Source organism: Polyodon spathula, chromosome 2 (assembly GCF_017654505.1).
Source record: "Polyodon spathula isolate WHYD16114869_AA chromosome 2, ASM1765450v1, whole genome shotgun sequence".
Lineage (NCBI taxonomy): Eukaryota > Metazoa > Chordata > Actinopteri > Acipenseriformes > Polyodontidae > Polyodon > Polyodon spathula.
The window spans coordinates 74401892-74421090 of NC_054535.1; the positions used below are offsets into that span (position 1 = coordinate 74401892).

The 19199-nt window shown below is 39.1% G+C and overlaps 1 protein-coding gene across 2 annotated transcripts in view; it reads left to right on the forward strand.

Annotated features, from left to right (window-relative positions):
• LOC121300489 (succinyl-CoA:3-ketoacid coenzyme A transferase 1, mitochondrial-like) overlaps positions 1–19199 on the forward strand; it is an 86413-nt gene that overhangs the window by 5203 nt on the left and 62011 nt on the right. For both annotated transcript variants that reach the window (XM_041229061.1, XM_041229068.1), the window contains exons 3-7: positions 239–329; positions 4395–4530; positions 7743–7892; positions 15389–15495; positions 16071–16131. In XM_041229061.1, the coding sequence (XP_041084995.1) occupies positions 239–329; positions 4395–4530; positions 7743–7892; positions 15389–15495; positions 16071–16131 (545 nt within the window). The remainder of the gene's footprint in view (positions 1–238; positions 330–4394; positions 4531–7742; positions 7893–15388; positions 15496–16070; positions 16132–19199) is intronic.

Consider the following 19199-nt stretch of genomic DNA (forward strand, 5'->3'; position numbering starts at 1 on the left):
ATCCTTTTTTATTCAATGCGTTTATTTGACCTTGTAATAGGGTGAAGTTTTCCATTGTGTTTTATTTTCATTTCACTTATGTTTCCCTTTTCTGTGAATTGAGGGTTAGGCACCTTTGAAATAATGTACCGGTCCTCCTTCATTGTGCTTGATTGTCACTGTCTTTTACACAATAGTCTTTATCAATGCATCTACACTGTATTATTCATAATTTGTTGTTGTTCTATTTTTTTCTTAGGGTTTGGTTTGTGTGGAATCCCTGAGAATCTGATTAGCAGTTTAATGAAGACTGGAGTGAAGGGATTAACAGCAGTCAGTAACAATGCTGGGTAAGTAACCATGGAAATATACTAAATTAAAAGATACTTGCAGGAAACAGAAATAATTAAATTCATGACCTCCCATGTCAATAAACTTTAGTTAAACATTAATTTGTCATGGTGTTTATGGAGAATAATGTGACATGATAAGATTTTTTTGTAAGATATTTTTTGTAGGAGTTATAAACCAAATGATGTTGTGAGATCACCTGTGTGATAGCTCACAAACCAAAATAGTTTTCAAGGCAGGCCTGACACGAAGGGTTTCCTTTTCAATGAGATAAACCTTTTGGTATACATGCTGAGAAATCTATTTTTGTTTTAAACGTGATACAACTTACTGTACTATTGCAAAGATATATGCGGGGAAATATCTCAACGAGCTTGGATATAAGTGCACTGCCATGGTTTGTGTGTGTGCGTGTGTGTGTGTGTGTGTGTGTGTGTGTGTGTGTGTGTGTGTGTGTGTGTGTGTGTGTGTGTGTGTGTGTGTGTGTACAGCTCTGGACAAAATTAAGAGACCACTGCAAAATTATCAGGTTCTCTGGTTTTACTATTTATAGGTATGTGTTTGGGTAAAATTAACATTTTTGTTTTATTCTATAAACTACTGACAACATTTCTCCCAAATTCCAAATAAAAATATTGTCATTTAGAGCATTTATTTGCAGAAAATGACAACTGGTCAAAATAACAAAAAAGATGCAGTGTTGTCAGACCTCGAATAATGCAAAAAAAATAAGTTCATATTCATTTTTAAACAACACAATACTAATATTTTAACTTAGGAAGAGTTCAGAAATCAGTATTTGGTGGAATAACCCTGATTTTCAATCACAGTTTTCATGCATCTTGGCATGCTCTCCACCAGTCTTTCACATTGATGTTGGGTGACTTTATGCCACTCCTGGCTCAAAAATTCAAGCAGCTCGGCTTTGTTTGATGGCTTGTGACCATCCGTCTTCCTCTTGATCACATTCCAGAGGTTTTCAATGGGGTTCAGGTCTGGAGATTGGGCTGGCCATGACAGGGTCTTGATCTGGTGGTCCTCCGTCCACATCTTGATTGACCTGGCTGTGTGGCATGGAGCATTGTCCTGCTGGAAAAACCAATCCTCAGAGTTGGGGAACATTGTCAGAGCAGAAGGAAGCAAGTTTTCTTCCAGGACAACCTTGTACTTGGCTTGATTCATGCGTCCTTCACAAAGACAAATCTGCCCGATTCCAGCCTTGCTGAAGCACCCTCAGATGAGTCCAGTTTTCAGCTTTGCCCAACACCTGGTCGTCTAATGGTTAGACGGAGACCTGGAGGCCTACAAGCCACAGTGTCTCACGCCCACTGTGAAATGTGGTGGAGGATCGGTGATGATCTGGGGGTGCTTCAGCAAGGCTGGAATCGGGCAGCTTTGGCATGAATCAAGCCAAGTACAAGGTTGTCCTGGAAGAAAACTTGCTTCCTTCTTCTGAGGATTGGTTTTTCCAGCAGGACAATGCTCCATGCCACACAGCCAGGTCAGTCAAGGTGTGGATGGAGGACCACCAGATCAAGACCCTGTCATGGCCAGCCCAATCTCCAGACCTGAACCCCACTGAAAACCTCTGGAATGTGATCAAGAGGAAGATGGATGGTCACAAACTATCAAACAAAGCCGAGCTGCTTGTAGCTGCTTGCCAGTAGTTTATAGAATAAAACGAAAATGTTCATTTTACCAAAACACATACCTATAAATAGTAAAACCAGAGAAAACTGATAATTTTGCAGTGGTCTCTTAATTTTTTCCAGAGCTTCCAGGCACGTATATATATATATATATATATATATATATATATAGGGTCCAAAATATATATATATATATATATATATAATAGGCTGTATATATATACTGTAAATATTTAATTTACCATTAAATTAACAATCTAGTGGGATGTGCCGCCAAGCTATTTTTCTTTTTTACCATACACCTCTGAGAGGGTGTCTCTCCAGGGCAGTTCTACCCAACATCTTTCATAAGCACGAAGAGTCCCTACTTGGTTATTCACATGTTACTCAAATAGACCGGAGGTTTTAATCCAGTGGACTTTTATTAGCGTAACATCAAACACAGTAAAGTCAAGTTTGAACCCTCAAGGACGGGGTGGTATAGTGTAACATGCACTCTGGCAGGTTGCAGCTTCATGTCAATGGCCATGGTTAGTGAGAACATTTGATGTAATTTTTATTTAATCTTAGCAGATGCCCTTATCCAGGGCGACTTATAATTGTTACACAATATCACATTACAGATAAGAGCAGTTGTAAAGTACAGTATAATCAGTAGCAAAAGGTAAAATTCAAGTAAGAGCAAAAATTAGAGATTACAGTAAATTTTTGCTTATACGAGTAAAGTTCAGTATGAGCACGTAGTAAGTACGATGAATGGATGAGAATGATTTCAAGTAAGAGCAATTACAAAAATTGTAAGAGTAAAGTCAAATACAAGATACAGGAGGTAGTTATAATTAAGAGCAGTAATAGAATACGGCAAAGTGTGGAGCAAGCAGTTCAGTACAAGCTGATGCAAGTATTGGTACAAATGGTTGCCGTATAGTCCATTGTAGTCGAGAGTTGTGAGGTTTACAGATGCTGTCTGAACAGATGTGTCGTGAGGAGGCGCCGGAAGGTGGTCAGGGACGGAGCACCTGATATCCGTGGGTAGGTCGTTCCACCACTTAGGGGACAAGGGTGTAGAAGGAGCAGGCTCTAGATGTCGGGGAGTAGAGGGGGGCTACAGCCAATCTGCTGCTGTTGGAGGAGTGGAGGGGGCGAGAGGGGGTGTAGGGAGAAATTATAGTCTGGAGATAGAAGGGAGCAGAAAGGTCAAGACAGCAATAGGTGAGTACTTTGAATTAGATGCAAGCAGCAATAAGGAGCCAGTGTAGAGAGCAGAGCAGCAGTGTAGCGTGGGAGAAATGAGAAAAGGAAAAGACAAGGTTAGAGTTTTGGTTGAGCTGGAGCGGACAGATGGCAGAGGCAGGAAGGCCGGCCAGGAGGTAGTTGCAGTAGTCAAGGCAGGACAGTACCAGGGCCTGAACTAGGAGTCATGTGTAGTAGTCAGTGAAGAAGGGCCGAATTCTGTGTATGTTGCTGAGGGAGAAGCGACAGGAACATGCCAGAGTAGATATGTGCTGAGTGAGAGTAAGGGAGGAAGGGGTCGAGGGTAACACCGAGATTATTGGTGGATGAGGCAGGAGAGATGGTTGTGGATTCAAGCATGTAATGTTTTAAATAAATAAAGAGACAGATTTTAAGCCAGGGAATTGCTAGGCATGTGGCCCTGGCACTGGTGCAAAACAAATGCTACAAATGGAAAGGATATCTGAGGAGTTCTTTATAAATAAAAATGTTATTGCCATGGCTTAGTCTTTAACTGGTCAGTTTTAAGGTCTGGGGCACAGAATGCAACACGGTTAAGAAGACTACTGTACCGTGACCTCTGCCATCCACTGCCTTATACGGTAAGCTGCATAGAAGGTCTTCTTGCACTATTTGTTGCAAAGCAGGCTTTTTAAAGTGCTGTGGTGCATAGCAGGTCTAGGAGCAACGGAGACCCTCATTGGTAAGGACAAGACAGGCCCTTTTGTTGTCATTATTATTATTAACTGGAACCAGTTTCTGGAGTAGATGTCACTCAATATCAGGTGCAACCTGTTGAGCAATTGCTATATTATTAGACTGTAGTCTCATAGCTTGTATACTGGCAGCTCATGACCTTGGCAAGGCAATTGACTCCCTTTGTGATTCTGCCTGCTACTACAGCTTTGACTGTGGTTAAGTACTCTATTTGGTGTTATTAGTTTTGATTGGTTTTGATTGATATACTGCCAAGAACCAAAACAGGAAGCTCTTTATTTTCTGTTAAGCTGCATCTTCTGCCTAAATAACCCAAATATGTAGGCATGAGACCCTGCCTCACATCCCGTCCCTGTTGTATCTCTGTTTTGGAGTGTGGATACAGTTGCTGTTAATGCACTGCAAACTTGTTCTCGGCTGAGTGTTAAATAACCCCCTCTGCTGTGCTGATTGTTTTCCATTTAGAGTTGATAACTTCGGGCTGGGACTGCTCCTCCAAACAAAGCAGATAAAGCGCATGATTTCTTCATACGTGGGAGAGAACGTTGAGTTTGAGCGGCAGTACCTGTCAGGAGAGCTGGAGGTGGAGCTCACCCCTCAGGTAGGGCATGGTGACTGTCGACTGGAGGAATCATGATGCAGGGGTCTTCTCCCTGAGAAAACCTGCTAGCACACCTGCACTGAAGGAATTAAGAAAGGAAGCTCTAAACGTAGGATTACATTTTAATTATGTTGCCACTATTCTTTTAAAAAACTATGATAACGTATTTAATGTTAACAATGCATGCAATGCTAAAACACAGGATTTTACATTACAGTAATCCCTCGGCAACCGTGGGGGTTACGTTCTTGAAAACCCCCGTGGTTGGCAAAACAATGGTTGGTAAATACTAGAGCTTATGGGAAATAGGGGGTTAGGTTTTCCACGGCCGTGGTTACACTTACAAAGCCTATCTAAGTTGCATTTTCCTTCACTAAACACAAATGAAAAACACAGTAACATAAAAACAATACAAATACTGTAGCATACTGGGTAATGTAACACGTAAAAAGTAATAAAATTATATCATAATAAAAAGTAATGTTTTATTTACCTTGAATGCTTAGAGTTCAAGGCCAAGGTGTTGTTGACTGGTGACAATTACGCTAAGTTAACACGGAGCAACGAGACTACATGCTCACACTACTATGACTACTACACGAGACTAAGCGAGAGGTGATGCTGGAACTGGTAGGGGGAGATGCTGGCGAGATGGGAGCGCGCAAGAATACACAAGATGGTGTGGAATCAAATGTGGATGCGTCATATGTTTCCATGCAAAACCGCATATACACAAATCTATATGCCGCGGTTGGCAAATTGGTATACAAAAGGAAAACCGTGTATACATGAATTCCGCGGTTGGCAAATACACGGTTGGCGAGGGAGTACTGTATAATCACAATTGATTCTGTTTGTTTTTATTTTGTTAGGGATGTATAGATAGTCTATCTATTATATTATTATCATCAACTGTGCAAGTTTTATTGCATATATATTACACAAATCCAAACTATGTTGTTATAGTGCCACTGGAGTGGGTCAGCAATGGAGCTCTGTAACCCTATCATTTATTGACGTTGTATTTTTATTTTGGGCTGTTTCCACTCGCCTTGTTCCCACTCGTTTACATTTATAGGAAAGCAATCAACTGGTCACACCAGCAATTTCCCATTGGCTCTGTTTGAGTGTAACCGATTCAGTGTAACCAATAAGACCCGTGTTAACACGCTAAAAAAAATAAAAACCACCAGAGAGGTCAGGTAAAGTGTTCTCTCCTGATGTCTCTTCTAGCCATGCTTATATCCAGCTTGAGTTCCTCCACAAGTTTCATATGTCTTGTGCCAGCTCTTAACATTTCATTGGGGTGCCCTCTGAACTCGCTATTTATGTTCACTGTGTTATTGCTGCAAACTGGATTCTGCAGCCACCAACACTGGCTTGTAATCATATGTGGGCTTAACAGGAAGTGCTAGTAAAACGTGTTTTTCTGTATGTAAATGTAGTATTAATTTCTTGCAGCGTTACCGAGCAACATACCACAGAGGACAGCAAACGTAGCTTAGAAATAAACAGGACCTGCTGTGTGCTGTGCTGTTTTACTGACTGGAAAAATGGATCACATGGATTCTAAATTAATACCAGCTAGTCTACAGCACGGCAAACACCATCTGTTTTTTTCCTGCTGTACAGGGTGCTAAACACAGGTCCGGGGAATAGCAGGAGAACTGTTTCCCATTGACAGGAAAGGGAATGGAATATCCAGGTACAAAGATCTGGGTTTTCTCCTCTCACATTAGAGGAGTTTTATCCCAGTTTAAGTTTATTTCAATAGAATAAATGTAATTTTTAGAATAGTTTTAAAATTACATTGCTTATTATTACAACACATAGGAAAACAGGCCCATAGTTCACAGCAAAACACCTAACTGTAATTCCTATAAATTTGTATGAATTATATAAATTCAATTAATGTAATACAATTTGAGCAGAGCTTGGGGCAACAAAAATGGTGTTAATAAAACACATTGCAATTGCTTAGATGGCACACCTATGCAGGTGTGAAATTACAGCTGCTAATTCAACGAAATTATTATTTTAGGTAATCTGTTTTGCCATTTACAAGTTTCAGGTCTGTCTCTTTTAGCAGTGGCCAAAAGTTTTGCATCACCTTTTAGAATGAACACATTGTACTTCTTTGAAATAAAACAGATTGAATAATGTTACGTTAACATGGTGAATTCCATACTGCTTTGAATTTTTTCATATACAATGGAAAAGTGAGAAAAAAGTAGTTTCTTTGATTACATGATGTTAAATAAAACATCTAAATTATGTTCACATGTTTTTCTTTTTTTTTTTTTTTATTATGTCTCAATTCTGAAAGTGCAACAAAACTTTTGGCCTTAGGTGTACATCTTGAGCGGGAACTAAATATAATCTACATTAATGTAATGTTTATAAAACTAAACTTTTGGTAAGTATTTTAATAATTTTAGGCATAACTGTATGCTTCTTGGTAACTTTGTGGAAGCTTAACTGTTGAGGTGAAACTGCAAAGCTAATCTTTGGTATTTCTGCAAGTTGTTGTGTTTCTGTAACTACAGATTTTTCCAGGCATCCATCCCAATTCTTGTCCATTGTTTACCCATCAACAAATAGACCTTAAATCAGTAAATACTTGTTCAAACTGCATATGTTCTATTTGCAGGCTTCTGTGCAAAGCCAAAACCAGCTGCTTGCAGCTTAAATGATTAGATGAACGTGCTCCAGTATACACTGCACTGGGATAAACCACTGACTGGTTTTTATTAGAGCATTATACAGTACAGGGGAATCCACCTGCATTGCATTAGCCCTTATTATTAGCTGGTTGGTGAGACTAGGGGATTTCATTTGATTTATTCCAAATACAGCCGTGGCTTTTCCCTGACGGGCATAAGCTGATCAAATCAACCTACTAGTTCTGTTCATGACTAATCAGTGCATTAGTCAAAATGTGTGCCTGTTTTAAATTGCCTCCACATTTGTGACTGAGTGTAAAGTTACTGGTATTCATGAAAGCCCTCTTTAGCCAGCGTTCTTGTTTTCTAACAGCTATCTGGGATTTTTAAGAATGTGTTATTCTGAATCCTTTAAAAGTTGTGACTTCAAGGAATGTTGAGTTGGTGTGAGGTGTTTTTACTGACCGGATGCGCTTGCTTGTACAGAGCTGGGGATGCACTGAGATCCTTGACTTGGGGCCATCGCTGAATTTCTCCCCCGTGTTGCAGGGCACGCTGGCAGAGAGAATTCGAGCTGGGGGGGCTGGAGTGCCAGCTTTCTTCACTGCCACAGGCTACGGCACGCTGATTCAGGAGGGGGGCTCGCCCATCAAGTATAACAAAGATGGCAGCATAGCCATTGAAAGTGAGCAGAAAGAGGTAAGTAAGGTCACCCCAGGACCCTCCCGTTGGAAATTTATAATGTCTTGAAAACAAAATTATAGGAAAAATCTTTCCTAGCAAAAGTTTTGCTTTTGTGGATGAGAAAAAAAAGTTACAAGGAATAGATGTCTGCAATTATTTATTTCAGTAATTTTTTTGCAAAAAATTCTAATTCTTTTTCCTTGGCGTACGACCATTGAGACCTTCACCATGCAATACTTGACCTATGGTTGAAATGGAAACCCCAGTGCCACTTGCAGCCAGTTCACATTGAATATCTTTGGCAGACAATCTCGGATTGTCATTAACCTTCCTGACAATTCTTGTACTTGTTCTTGGTGAAAGAACCTTCTTTCTTCCAGACCAAGGGAGCGCTGTGGCAGTACCATGGGCCCGATCTTCAATCTTCACGCAATCCCCTTGCTAAATTTGTGCCTCGCAAAAAAATAGTGCTTTGGCACAAAATGAGATATATTCCAAAATGGCACAAAGCAGTTGCGCTTGGAATATAGCAGTTTTTTGAGCAATCTGCAAATCTGTTTGTGCCTCGCAAAACCGTCTGCTCATTCACTACCAATATAGCAACTGCACACAACAGCCAAGCGAGAATGCAGAATGATGGACAGTCACCATTAGTAATGGCATTACCCCGACAAGCTGCTATCATTGGTGTTGCCACAGTATGTACCGTTAACAACAGATGAGGCCACAATATATCGTGCACACAGACATATGGACCATTCAAATGCACAATTGGCTTCATAGCTGGGCGCCAAGTTTTCAAATTAATGAACTGATAACGCCACTGTTTTATTGAATACGGACAGTATTGTATCACGAGAACATACTATGTAGTTTTCTTTAAAGGGCAGTTGATCTGACATAGATGTATGTTTTTTAATCAAAATAATAAAAAAAGGCTTTGGATACAGTTTTTTTTTTAGTTGTGCAGTGACAAAGTACTGTGGTAGCACACTGATTTATAAATGTAACAAGTTCATTCACCTGCAAAATAAATATCAATCAGGCATTTTTATATACACAATACACAGAAATGCATTATGTTCATTCTGCTGTCCCATTTGAACATCATTATTAAGCCCAGTGTCGATTTGAGTGTTGCCGGAATTGATCTTTTTTCGTTATGACATTTTTGTTGTAAGAATAATAATTAATTCTAAATATGCTCCTAAAATGTTAATTGTAGCCTACTATGATTTCTCAATAAATGAACAGTCTCTGTACAATTAGCAACATCGACATTAAGCAGACTGGACAGCTGCATAAAAACGGCCAGAAATTACAGTTAACAGAATTGTTTGTCCCGCCTCAACAAACTTATGATTGGACTGCTGCAGAGAAAATACAGGTCTTTGATTTGTTGATCGTATCACCGGTCTGGCTTTAGGAAAACGTTAGCATGCCTTTCACAGCAAGAGTGCCCTGTCGGTGTTTGGCTGTCCGAACTGCAGTTCCCCACCCTGCACCCGTAATGCACAGCAACCTATGGAATAGCCAAATAAAGCAATGGGCCACAAAATGGGTGTATGATGTATTTATACAATTAATTTACAGATGTGTGGCAACACACAGCAAAGATAACAGGCAGGACCCTCCTCCCCTCTTCATCCTTCTCTCAATCTACATTTCCATACTTTGATGGTGCCCGTTGGATGCTGATATGCCTGTGGAGCAGTGAAGAACACATATAACTGTATATGTAAACACACAACCGCTGTCCATCATATCAATACAGTGATAAAACATATAACTGATCTGCCCATCCGGTGTGTGCGGATGGGGGGTTGGGGTTCTGTACTATTGTATGTTACTATTGTACCCAACTCCAGAGTGGACTGTTACTCTGACACTATTTGAGCCAGCGGTGTGCAGTTATTGGAACTAGCGCATCGCAATTATCACGCAGATATTGGTATATTCAGACGAATTAGGGCTTTCGCCCAATTCAGATTTTGCTGCAGCTATGTGATGTTGAATGTCCACCTGGAATACATTTGCATTACGTGTTTCTAATTACCGATGCATTACAATATGCTGAGAGGACCGTATTAAAGGAACAGAAGGAAGGCAGTGTGCTGGACAGAGGTGAGTGCCTGTTTCCACACTCGTCTGTTCGGCATGGGAATACGCTGTAAACGTCACTATGATATGCACGTGTTATATATGTTATGGAAACAAAAAAGAGGCTTATTGCTTATGTTTTTGCCGCAAATTGACTATCGTGATGCAGTATATTGGTTTGCATCACCATCAACTTTAGGTAAACTGGACTCGCTATATCATGCAGCATTGAGGTACATTACAAATACAAGATTTAATACTCATCGTTGTATATTAATACTCATCGTTCTTTGGCTTTACGTAGGTTGAAGCACGGTATATTCTGGTATATAAGGCTATTCAATGTAAATTATATGAATATACTTATTTAAATGAATACCTTATAGCTTCCCATAGTAACCATAGCCTCAGATCTCACTCTTTTTTGCATTTTAAAATCCCAAATGTGTGTACTGAGGCTGGTAAAGGATCCTTTGCTTATTATTCCCCATGGTCCTGGAATGAGTTCCAGTCCAAACTAAAGCTGCAGACCCAGATATCTTTATTGCAATTTAATAGAAAACTGCATGATTTTGTACAGTAGTTGACTGCTTTTGTGTATTTTGTTTTAAATGTGATATATTGTTTTAAATGTGATTTGCCTGTGTCTTAGTTGTATTTTATTGTGTATTTGTTCTTGTTGTCCGATTGACTTGCTGCTACCTGCTTGGCTATGGCTCACTTGTAAAAGAGATTTTAATCTCAATGTGACTACCTAATTATAATTTTATGAGGTCATGCACCTGCCATACATGGTAGGTGCAATTGACTGCACCCATATTGCTATCCGAGCACCTGTACCGGTTGTCCTATTCTATCAGGATTCCAGTCGTATTCAGAATAGTGTGAAACTTGAATAGCTATTCCATGCCACGTAAACAGGGTATTCCGAATGAAACCGTCCGTATTCTGGATACCAGTATTCCGAAAACGTGATACCAAATACCCCCTTAGTATTAGGAGACTATCGGAATACTAGCCCTTCTAGACACCTTGTTCAGAAAACCAGTTTTTAGTCGTAGTTTTATAATCTATAATATATAAAATGATGGCTTGTGTGCCCAACAAAGCCTTTGTAAAAACTATGCACAAATATATTAGTACTTGTATGGCCCCAAACTGGTTGCCGTATATGCAATATCTTCATTTTTTTTTAATCTTTAAGTTTTTTAGTAGATCAACAGTCAATACCAGGATATATATATATATATATATATATATATATATATATATATATATATATATATATATATATATATACAGCTCTGGAAAAAATTAAGAGACCACTGCAAAATTATCAGTTTCTCTGGTTTTACTATTTATAGGTATGTGTTTGGGTAAAATTAACATTTTTGTTTTATTCTATAAACTACTGACAACATTTCTCCCAAATTCCAAATAAAAATATTGTCATTTAGAGCATTTATTTGCAGAAAATGACAACTGGTCAAAATAACAAAAAAGATGCAGTGTTGTCAGACCTCAAATAATGCAAAGAAAATAAGTTCATATTCATTTTTAAACAACACAATACTAATGTTTTAACTTAGGAAGAGTTCAGAAATCAATATTTGGTGGAATAACCCTGATTTTCAAGCACAGCTTTCATGCGTCTTGGCATGCTCTCCACCAGTCTTTCACATTGATGTTGGGTGACTTTATGCCACTCCTGGTGCAAAAATTCAAGCAGCTTGGCTTTGTTTGATGGCTTGTGACCATCCATCTTCCTCTTGATCACATTCCAGAGGTTTTCAATGGGGTTCAGGTCTGGAGATTGGGCTGGCCATGACAGGGTCTTGATCTGGTGGTCCTCCATCCACACCTTGATTGACCTGGCTGTGTGGCATGGAGCATTGTCCTGCTGGAAAAACCAATCCTCAGAGTTGGGGAACATTGTCAGAGCAGAAGGAAGCAAGTTTTCTTCCAGGACAACCTTGTACTTGGCTTGATTCATGCGTCCTTCACAAAGACAAATCTGCCCGATTCCAGCCTTGCTGAAGCACCCTCAGATGAGTCCAGTTTTCAGCTTTGCCCAACACCTCGTCGTCTAATGGTTAGACGGAGACCTGGAGGCCTACAAGCCACAGTGTCTCACGCCCACTGTGAAATGTGGTGGAGGATCGGTGATGATCTGAGGGTGCTTCAGCAAGGCTGGAATCGGGCAGATTTGTCTTTGTGAAGGACGCATGAATCAAGCCAAGTATATCCTGGATATATTACTTGCTTCCTTCTGCTCTGACAATGTATATATTGGTTTTTCCAGCAATATATCAATCAAGGTGTGGATAGATATATATCCAGACCTGAACCCCATTGAAAATATATGTGATATATGGATGGTCACAAGCCATCAAACAAAGCAGAGCTGCTTGAATTTTTGCACCAGGAGTGGCATAAAGTCACCCAACATCAATGTATTGGTGGAGATGCCAAGACGCATGAAAGCTGTGATTGAAAATCAGGGTTATTCCACCAAATATTGATTTCTGAACTCTTCCTAAGTTAAAACATTAGTATTGTGTTGTTTAAAAATGAATATGAACTTGGTTTCTTTGCATTATTTGAGGTCTGACTGTTGATCTACTAAAAAACTTAAAGATTAAAAAAAAATAGGAAGATATTGCATATACGGCAACCAGTTTGGGGCCATACAAGTACTAATATATTTGTGCATAGTTTTTACAAAGGCTTTGTTGGGCACACAAGCCATCATTTTATATATTATAGATTATAAAACTACGACTAAAAACTGGTTTTCTGAACAAGGTGTCTAGAAGGGCTAGTATTCCGATAGTCTCCTAATACTAAGGGGGTATTTGGTATCACGTTTTCGGAATACTGGTATCCAGAATACGGACGGTTTCATTCGGAATACCCTGTTTACGTGGCATGGAATAGCTATTCAAGTTTCACACTATTCTGAATACGACTGGAATCCTGATAGAATAGGACAACCGGTACAGGTGCTCGGATAGCAATATGGGTGCAGTCAATTGCACCTACCATGTATGGCAGGTGCATGACCTCATAAAAACCCAGCATTATCTCCTCTGTTTGCTCTGGTACTGGGGAATTCCAGCACGTAGCAGCAACGCAGTTATGAACCGGTCGAGGTGGCGGGACATGGCTGACTGGGTGATCCCCACTGTATCACCTGCTACCTTCTGGAAGGTCCCCGTAGCCAGGATACACATACAGACAAACACTACCAATTGCTCAGACAAGGCATGACTGCACCAGGTCCTCATGCAGCATGTGACATAGATGAGTCAGCATGTCTCGGTCGAGACGACACCTGGACACGCTCATTGCTGAGCTCCTCATATGTGTGCCGGGGCCGGTGCACCCTTTCAGCATATCTTCGCCTATGTCGGGGTTGCTGTTGCTGGGTGTGCCTTGCATCATTCACATCCACATGTCGACGGACACGCTGCATGCTACCCACGTTTCCCATTGTTGCCTGTTTGTTGTCAGTGCTGGAATGGTAGTGTGCACAGAGTTAACACAGTCTTTTTACAAACGTCATAAACCTGGTTTTGTGCTTAGCGCTTACCTTCGAATATGCTAGGATCATGCACATTGTCGGCCACTCCCCCCATATTACGCGATGCATGCATTTTATTTCTGCACAGCGCAGAATGGATTGTGAAGCGCAAAAGGACGTCTCGTATATGCCAACTTGGCACAATTTCGGCACAACGGCCATTTGCGACATGCATACCCCTCTGTGCGATGCACAAACCTTTTGAATATCAGGCCCCATGAGTCTTGTACTTCTTGATAACAGAAATAGTAGTTGAAATTGGGATACTCAGATGCTTGAAAGTCTTCTGGCATCCTTCTCTAGCTTTATGACAATAAATAATTTTCTGCCTAAGGTCCTTTAGATAGCTCATTACTTTTTCCCATATTGACTCATTGGTAATGACAGCAATCATCCTATTCCTAACCCATTTTTATACTCTCCAAGAATGTTCACGTACAAGCCAGCATTTTCTAGACTTTTCTAGAATTAGGTTCTGCCTTATCATATTGAAATTTCTACTACCTTGTCGACAATACTATCATAGCATAAAAGGGTATGAATACTTTTGAATTAGCATTTTTAGAGATTTGCAAACAAATTGCTTAAATAAATAATTGTAGATATCTATTTTTTATCTTTTTTTCCTCATCCACAAAAGCAAAACTTTTACTACAAAAGATTTTTCCTAAAATTCTTTGTTTTCGAGAAACTTCTAGAAATTGTAAATGTCTATTGGGGTATGTAAACTTTTGACTTCAACTGTATGTAGTGGTACGGTTACTGAGGGAAAATATGTACCTTTAAGACTAGCATTGTCAATTTTTCAGACGGGTTTAAAATTGTAATTACAACCACCTGTCCACTAGATGTCAATGGTTGGTTAAATATGTGGGTTTAACAATGTAACTGTCTTTAATTAGAGGTAATGATTGCATGCTTGTTCAGTTAACTCATTAAGTAATTACCAAGCTGTATTGTTTTAGTTCAACTCCACGTGGGTGTGTAAGGAGAGGTGAACAAACAGTATTTACTTGTGTGAAATCTGTGTGCCACTTATAATCACAGTACTTGTTTTTTGTCAGGGAAACAGCTTACCTGTCCTAACTCTGGGTAGGGAAATAATCACAGTCTGTATAGATAGGACCTCTGGGAGGAGTTAGGTTTTGTCTTTTTGTTTCTGTTTAAAGTTTCAAAATAATTGCCGCTGTTTTGTGGGGGGAACGACAAAACAAGTCTCCGAACTGGTTACTGCGCTTGCACACTCAGCCCATTCACCACATTATATATATATAACAAAAATATAAGAATTTAATTTGAAGCGAATCTAATTGCTCTGTCTGCAAAAAATAAAAAAAGACAAGTGCTGCAGTATTCTAACCATTAACACATTTCTGGCAACTAACACAACTGTAAACAGGAAAAAAAAAACATTTCAAAGTTGCCTTGCTAAAAAATGCTTTTTATTTAATAAGCAATGCAAATGGTACTATTCTAATAACACAGAAAACATTTAACAAACTGATTGAATTTAGGGGCTGGTATATCTAAGTTGAGTTTACACATTTTGTGAATTGCAAAAAATATGCTTTAGTGTATCAATGTTTAAACTATACACCCCTGTCTTCTTGTTTCATGTGATTGTCGACTAGACGTTAAGACATCAGATAGGCTGTGAAGATACAGTTCTTCTAGAGTGAGATTTAGACATGGCTGTGAAGATACAGTTCTGCTAGAGTGAGATTTAGACATGGCTGTGAAGATACAGTTCTGCTAGAGTGAGATTTAGGCTGTAAACAGAGTTCAGATATGTTGATTGTTCAATGTCAGTTTTCTTGTGTGCCCTCAGGTCCGTGAATTCAATGGTCGTCACTTCGTTATGGAGAAGGCCATCACTGGGGATTTCGCACTGGTTAAGGCATGGAAAGCAGACCGAGCTGGGAATGTGGTATTCAGGTACAGTGGTGTTCTGCTCTTATTAAGCCTGCAGATCAGTGTACTGGTCTAGGAAAGATAATCTGTATGTTTATGGCCCTTGTTTGTTTATTGTATTGTAAAAGCCAGTGGCACTATTGAATTGGTTATGCTAGGCCAGTGTTCCTGTATAGTTTTGTATTGCAGGGAGTGTTAAATCAGTGGTGATATGATAGTTGCCTTATTTGCTTCTTTAATAGATTTCTGAGATACATGTTTTATAAAAACAAATATTGAAGCAGAATTCAGAAAGGAAATATAAACTATACATGGTGCTGCCACACCTAAGGTTTTTTTTTTTTTTTTTTTTTACTATTACTGTATGTGCCATTTCTGTCCTTCTATAGGAAATTGCATACTCTCCCCTGTATACAGTGCCTGAAATAATGTACATGCAGCACCAGGCAAAACAATAGTTGTAATGCTTTGCTTGTACCACAAGAAGTCACTGTTAGCTTTAGCATTGATTTGAAGCATTAAGTTGTGTTTCTGCTATTGTGTTTTTTGCACTGAAGTGCAATCTCAACACTTTCTACTTATGCATTTTTATTATACAGGAAAACAGCAAGAAATTTTAACCAGCCCATGTGCAAGGCAGCTAAAGTAACAATAGTAGAGGTAAGAGGAAGCTTTTTCAGGACTGATAGATGTTATATTTGTTAGAACCTTCTTTGTGTGTGTTTGCATTGTGTTTTTTTTTTTTTTTTTTTTTAATTAAATCACTCATGTAACTTGAATGCCAGAGTAGTAATGCAGTAATATCCAGGCACTGTAGTATCTCACTGTGTGTTCTCAGCTGGCGAAGGCTTACATGAATAGGTAGTTCAGGGTCATCACAGTGCGAACCGACAGATTTCAGAATTCAAAGAGTTACACAGGTATTTAAACAATACACAGTGCTAGCTTGGTTTGAATAAAGGTAGCATAGCTATTCATTCCCTATGAAACCTGTGTTGTAATGATTCATATCTTGGGTATCGCAGCTCCATTTCAGATTCTTTCCACTGGATGCAGAGTCAGGAAGCTTTCTTCCTACATCAGTGAGTCAACAGGAAACTGCATTCTATAACGTTTTCACGATCGCTGAAGGGACCTGGTTTGCCAGAAGAATGTACGCTAAAATCCTGTTTATATCCAGCAGATAGGACCATAATATGTTTAGATAAATAGACAAAGAATTGGGGGTGCATTGGTATGCTGTGCAAGGACTGACAACGCCATTAGATATTCTGAGTTTACCATTTTACAATTGTCACTTGTTTCTCTAACACTGTGTTTTACAGTACTTGCTTCCAAGTTTTAGAGCGGTTCCAAAGATTATGTTTTATCCATATGTTATATTTTCTTTGTAGTGTTTATGTATAAACAATTTAATTCAGAGTGTTTTTCAACGATATGATCCCATGAGATGAATCTTGTTTTCTGGCGAGTCCTGGGAGTATGTGTAGCAGTAAATAAACCTGCAATACAGCCATAGATTATTTACAGTGCAGTGTCATACACATGTCAGAATTACTTTTAGTTTGTTAAACACATTTCACTCACTTTAACAACAGCTGTTTCTCAACTTTAAGTGAAAACTAAGGAACTAAAGTCAAGCAGACAACTCTTTCGGTTGGTGCCTTTCCTCAGTTTACTAATGCGTTGGTATTTGTTTTTATCAGTTTGAAGGGGTAACCCCACCGTGTGAGGCTATTTCTCAGCTTTCCATTGCTTTTAAATTCATTGGCTTGTTGCGTGCCAGTCAGGAGCTCATCGCATGTGAAATCATATCATCTTTACAAGAATGAGTATTATTTTACATTGTGCATGACATGATTTGAAAGTTGTCTTTCTGATGAAGCTTAAAGTTTACATCACCACTTGCCGAAGTGAATGTTCTAGAATACAGCGGCCCAGTGATCAAGGAGTCCTTCAAGAGTCATAAAAACCAAAACAAAAAAGTCACAAACGAAAAGTAATGGCTGGTTTATCAGACCACTTGAGTACTGTGGTCATTAAACGTGTTTCATGTTTATATGTTTATACATACACAACATTCTTGTTTTTGCACTCTGACTTGCCCCAACCTTAAACAACTACAGCTAGTCCAGCCTTCACCTGTAAACAGTTGAACCATATTGTGGAGGAGGATGTGCTGTCTGTGTAACAGGCCTCTTCTAGAACAATCCCAGTGGAAGGTCCTGGGGTCATGGAATAGTTTGGAGTACTCTGTTTAATTGTATCTTTTCGCAACCAACTGAATGGCATAAAATAAGTGGTGAATAGTTCCAGTGTGACTCTGCAGGTTTTGAAAAGACTCTCTTGATTAGTGTATGCTTGCTTGGAAATACAGCTTGTTTGAGACGATAGAAAACTCACAATGCCAGACTGTGGATGACTGAACAACAATGCAAAAGTCATTACGGGAGACACTTGCCATATATGATTCATTTATATTCCTCGCACTTCATACTTATGTCACACTTATATACCGTACTGTACTACTGTAAATACCACATATCCAATGTCATTATTCATTTGATTCTCTTCTTCTATACTGCTCTGTTCATCCTGTTGATATATCCATTGGGAATCAATGTTTTCATCATATTGATAGCTGTAGTTTTGAATTCGCAGCGGCAGGGAGGGTGTGTTGCTCACATACTTATCCATGATACTTGCTGAACGTGTACTGGATGGTAAGATTGAATGTTGCTTAGTGTCAAGTAACCAGTCTAAGAGGGATGCTGAGTTATACAAAAGTACAAATAGGAAACTGAAGATTTTCTCAACACAGTACAACATGTGAGTTGGAGAAATGAGGTTGATAACGTGTGATTAAGACGTGGCCGCAGTTTCTAAGACTGTTCAATTTCTGAGGGAGAAGTTTAACTGGAGCACTGGCTGCTGTAACTGGTCTGTCACATGGATTTTATTGTAGATCATAAGATGGTGGATTTACAGATTTTCTATTTTAAGCACATAACATTGTTGCTGCAGTGGAATAATTTTAAAACGGGATGTATTTAGTTTTGTAATTGGAGCTGTAGTGTACACTATTTTGTATTATTATAATTATTTTTTTTAATTGTTGTGTTTTTAAGTTGTTTTTAAATTGTTGTCTATTGAAGAGATTATTTGATTTGCCCAAGTTAAGATGGTATTTAACCAAAAGGTAAATGCCAAAGTAACTGATCTATACAGGCTTATATGAAGACACAGGCTAAATTATTAACATAGGAAAGAACACTGCTGGAGTCACAAATACAGTATTAGCATTCAAAAAGGCAGTTTAGATAACAAAAATGTTAAAATTAGTATTGTCGTGCTTAGGTTGCTAAGCAACCAGGCACTGTACCTACATATACAATTCCTGTTATCTCGGGTACAATAAACGCCATAGTGCATTGTGGGACGGAAAGGAGATTGATTGCAGCAAGTTATTCAGAGCACATTATTCATGCGGAGTGGGGCTGTTCTTTGCTGCATTGTTAACACGGCAAGCTTTTTGAATGGTTTCCAGGCATTTTTAATTGGTTATTGATGAAATCTATCTTCAAAGGTTTATTTTGTGTTTAATTATAAATTGCTGGTTCCTCTTCATTTGGCTTTGCAGGTTGTGTAGCTGGGATGGCACTGTGCTTCACTGTTAACAGAATTCAAATGAAAATGATCTGGAGGCCTGGCAAATTATTTAGACATGG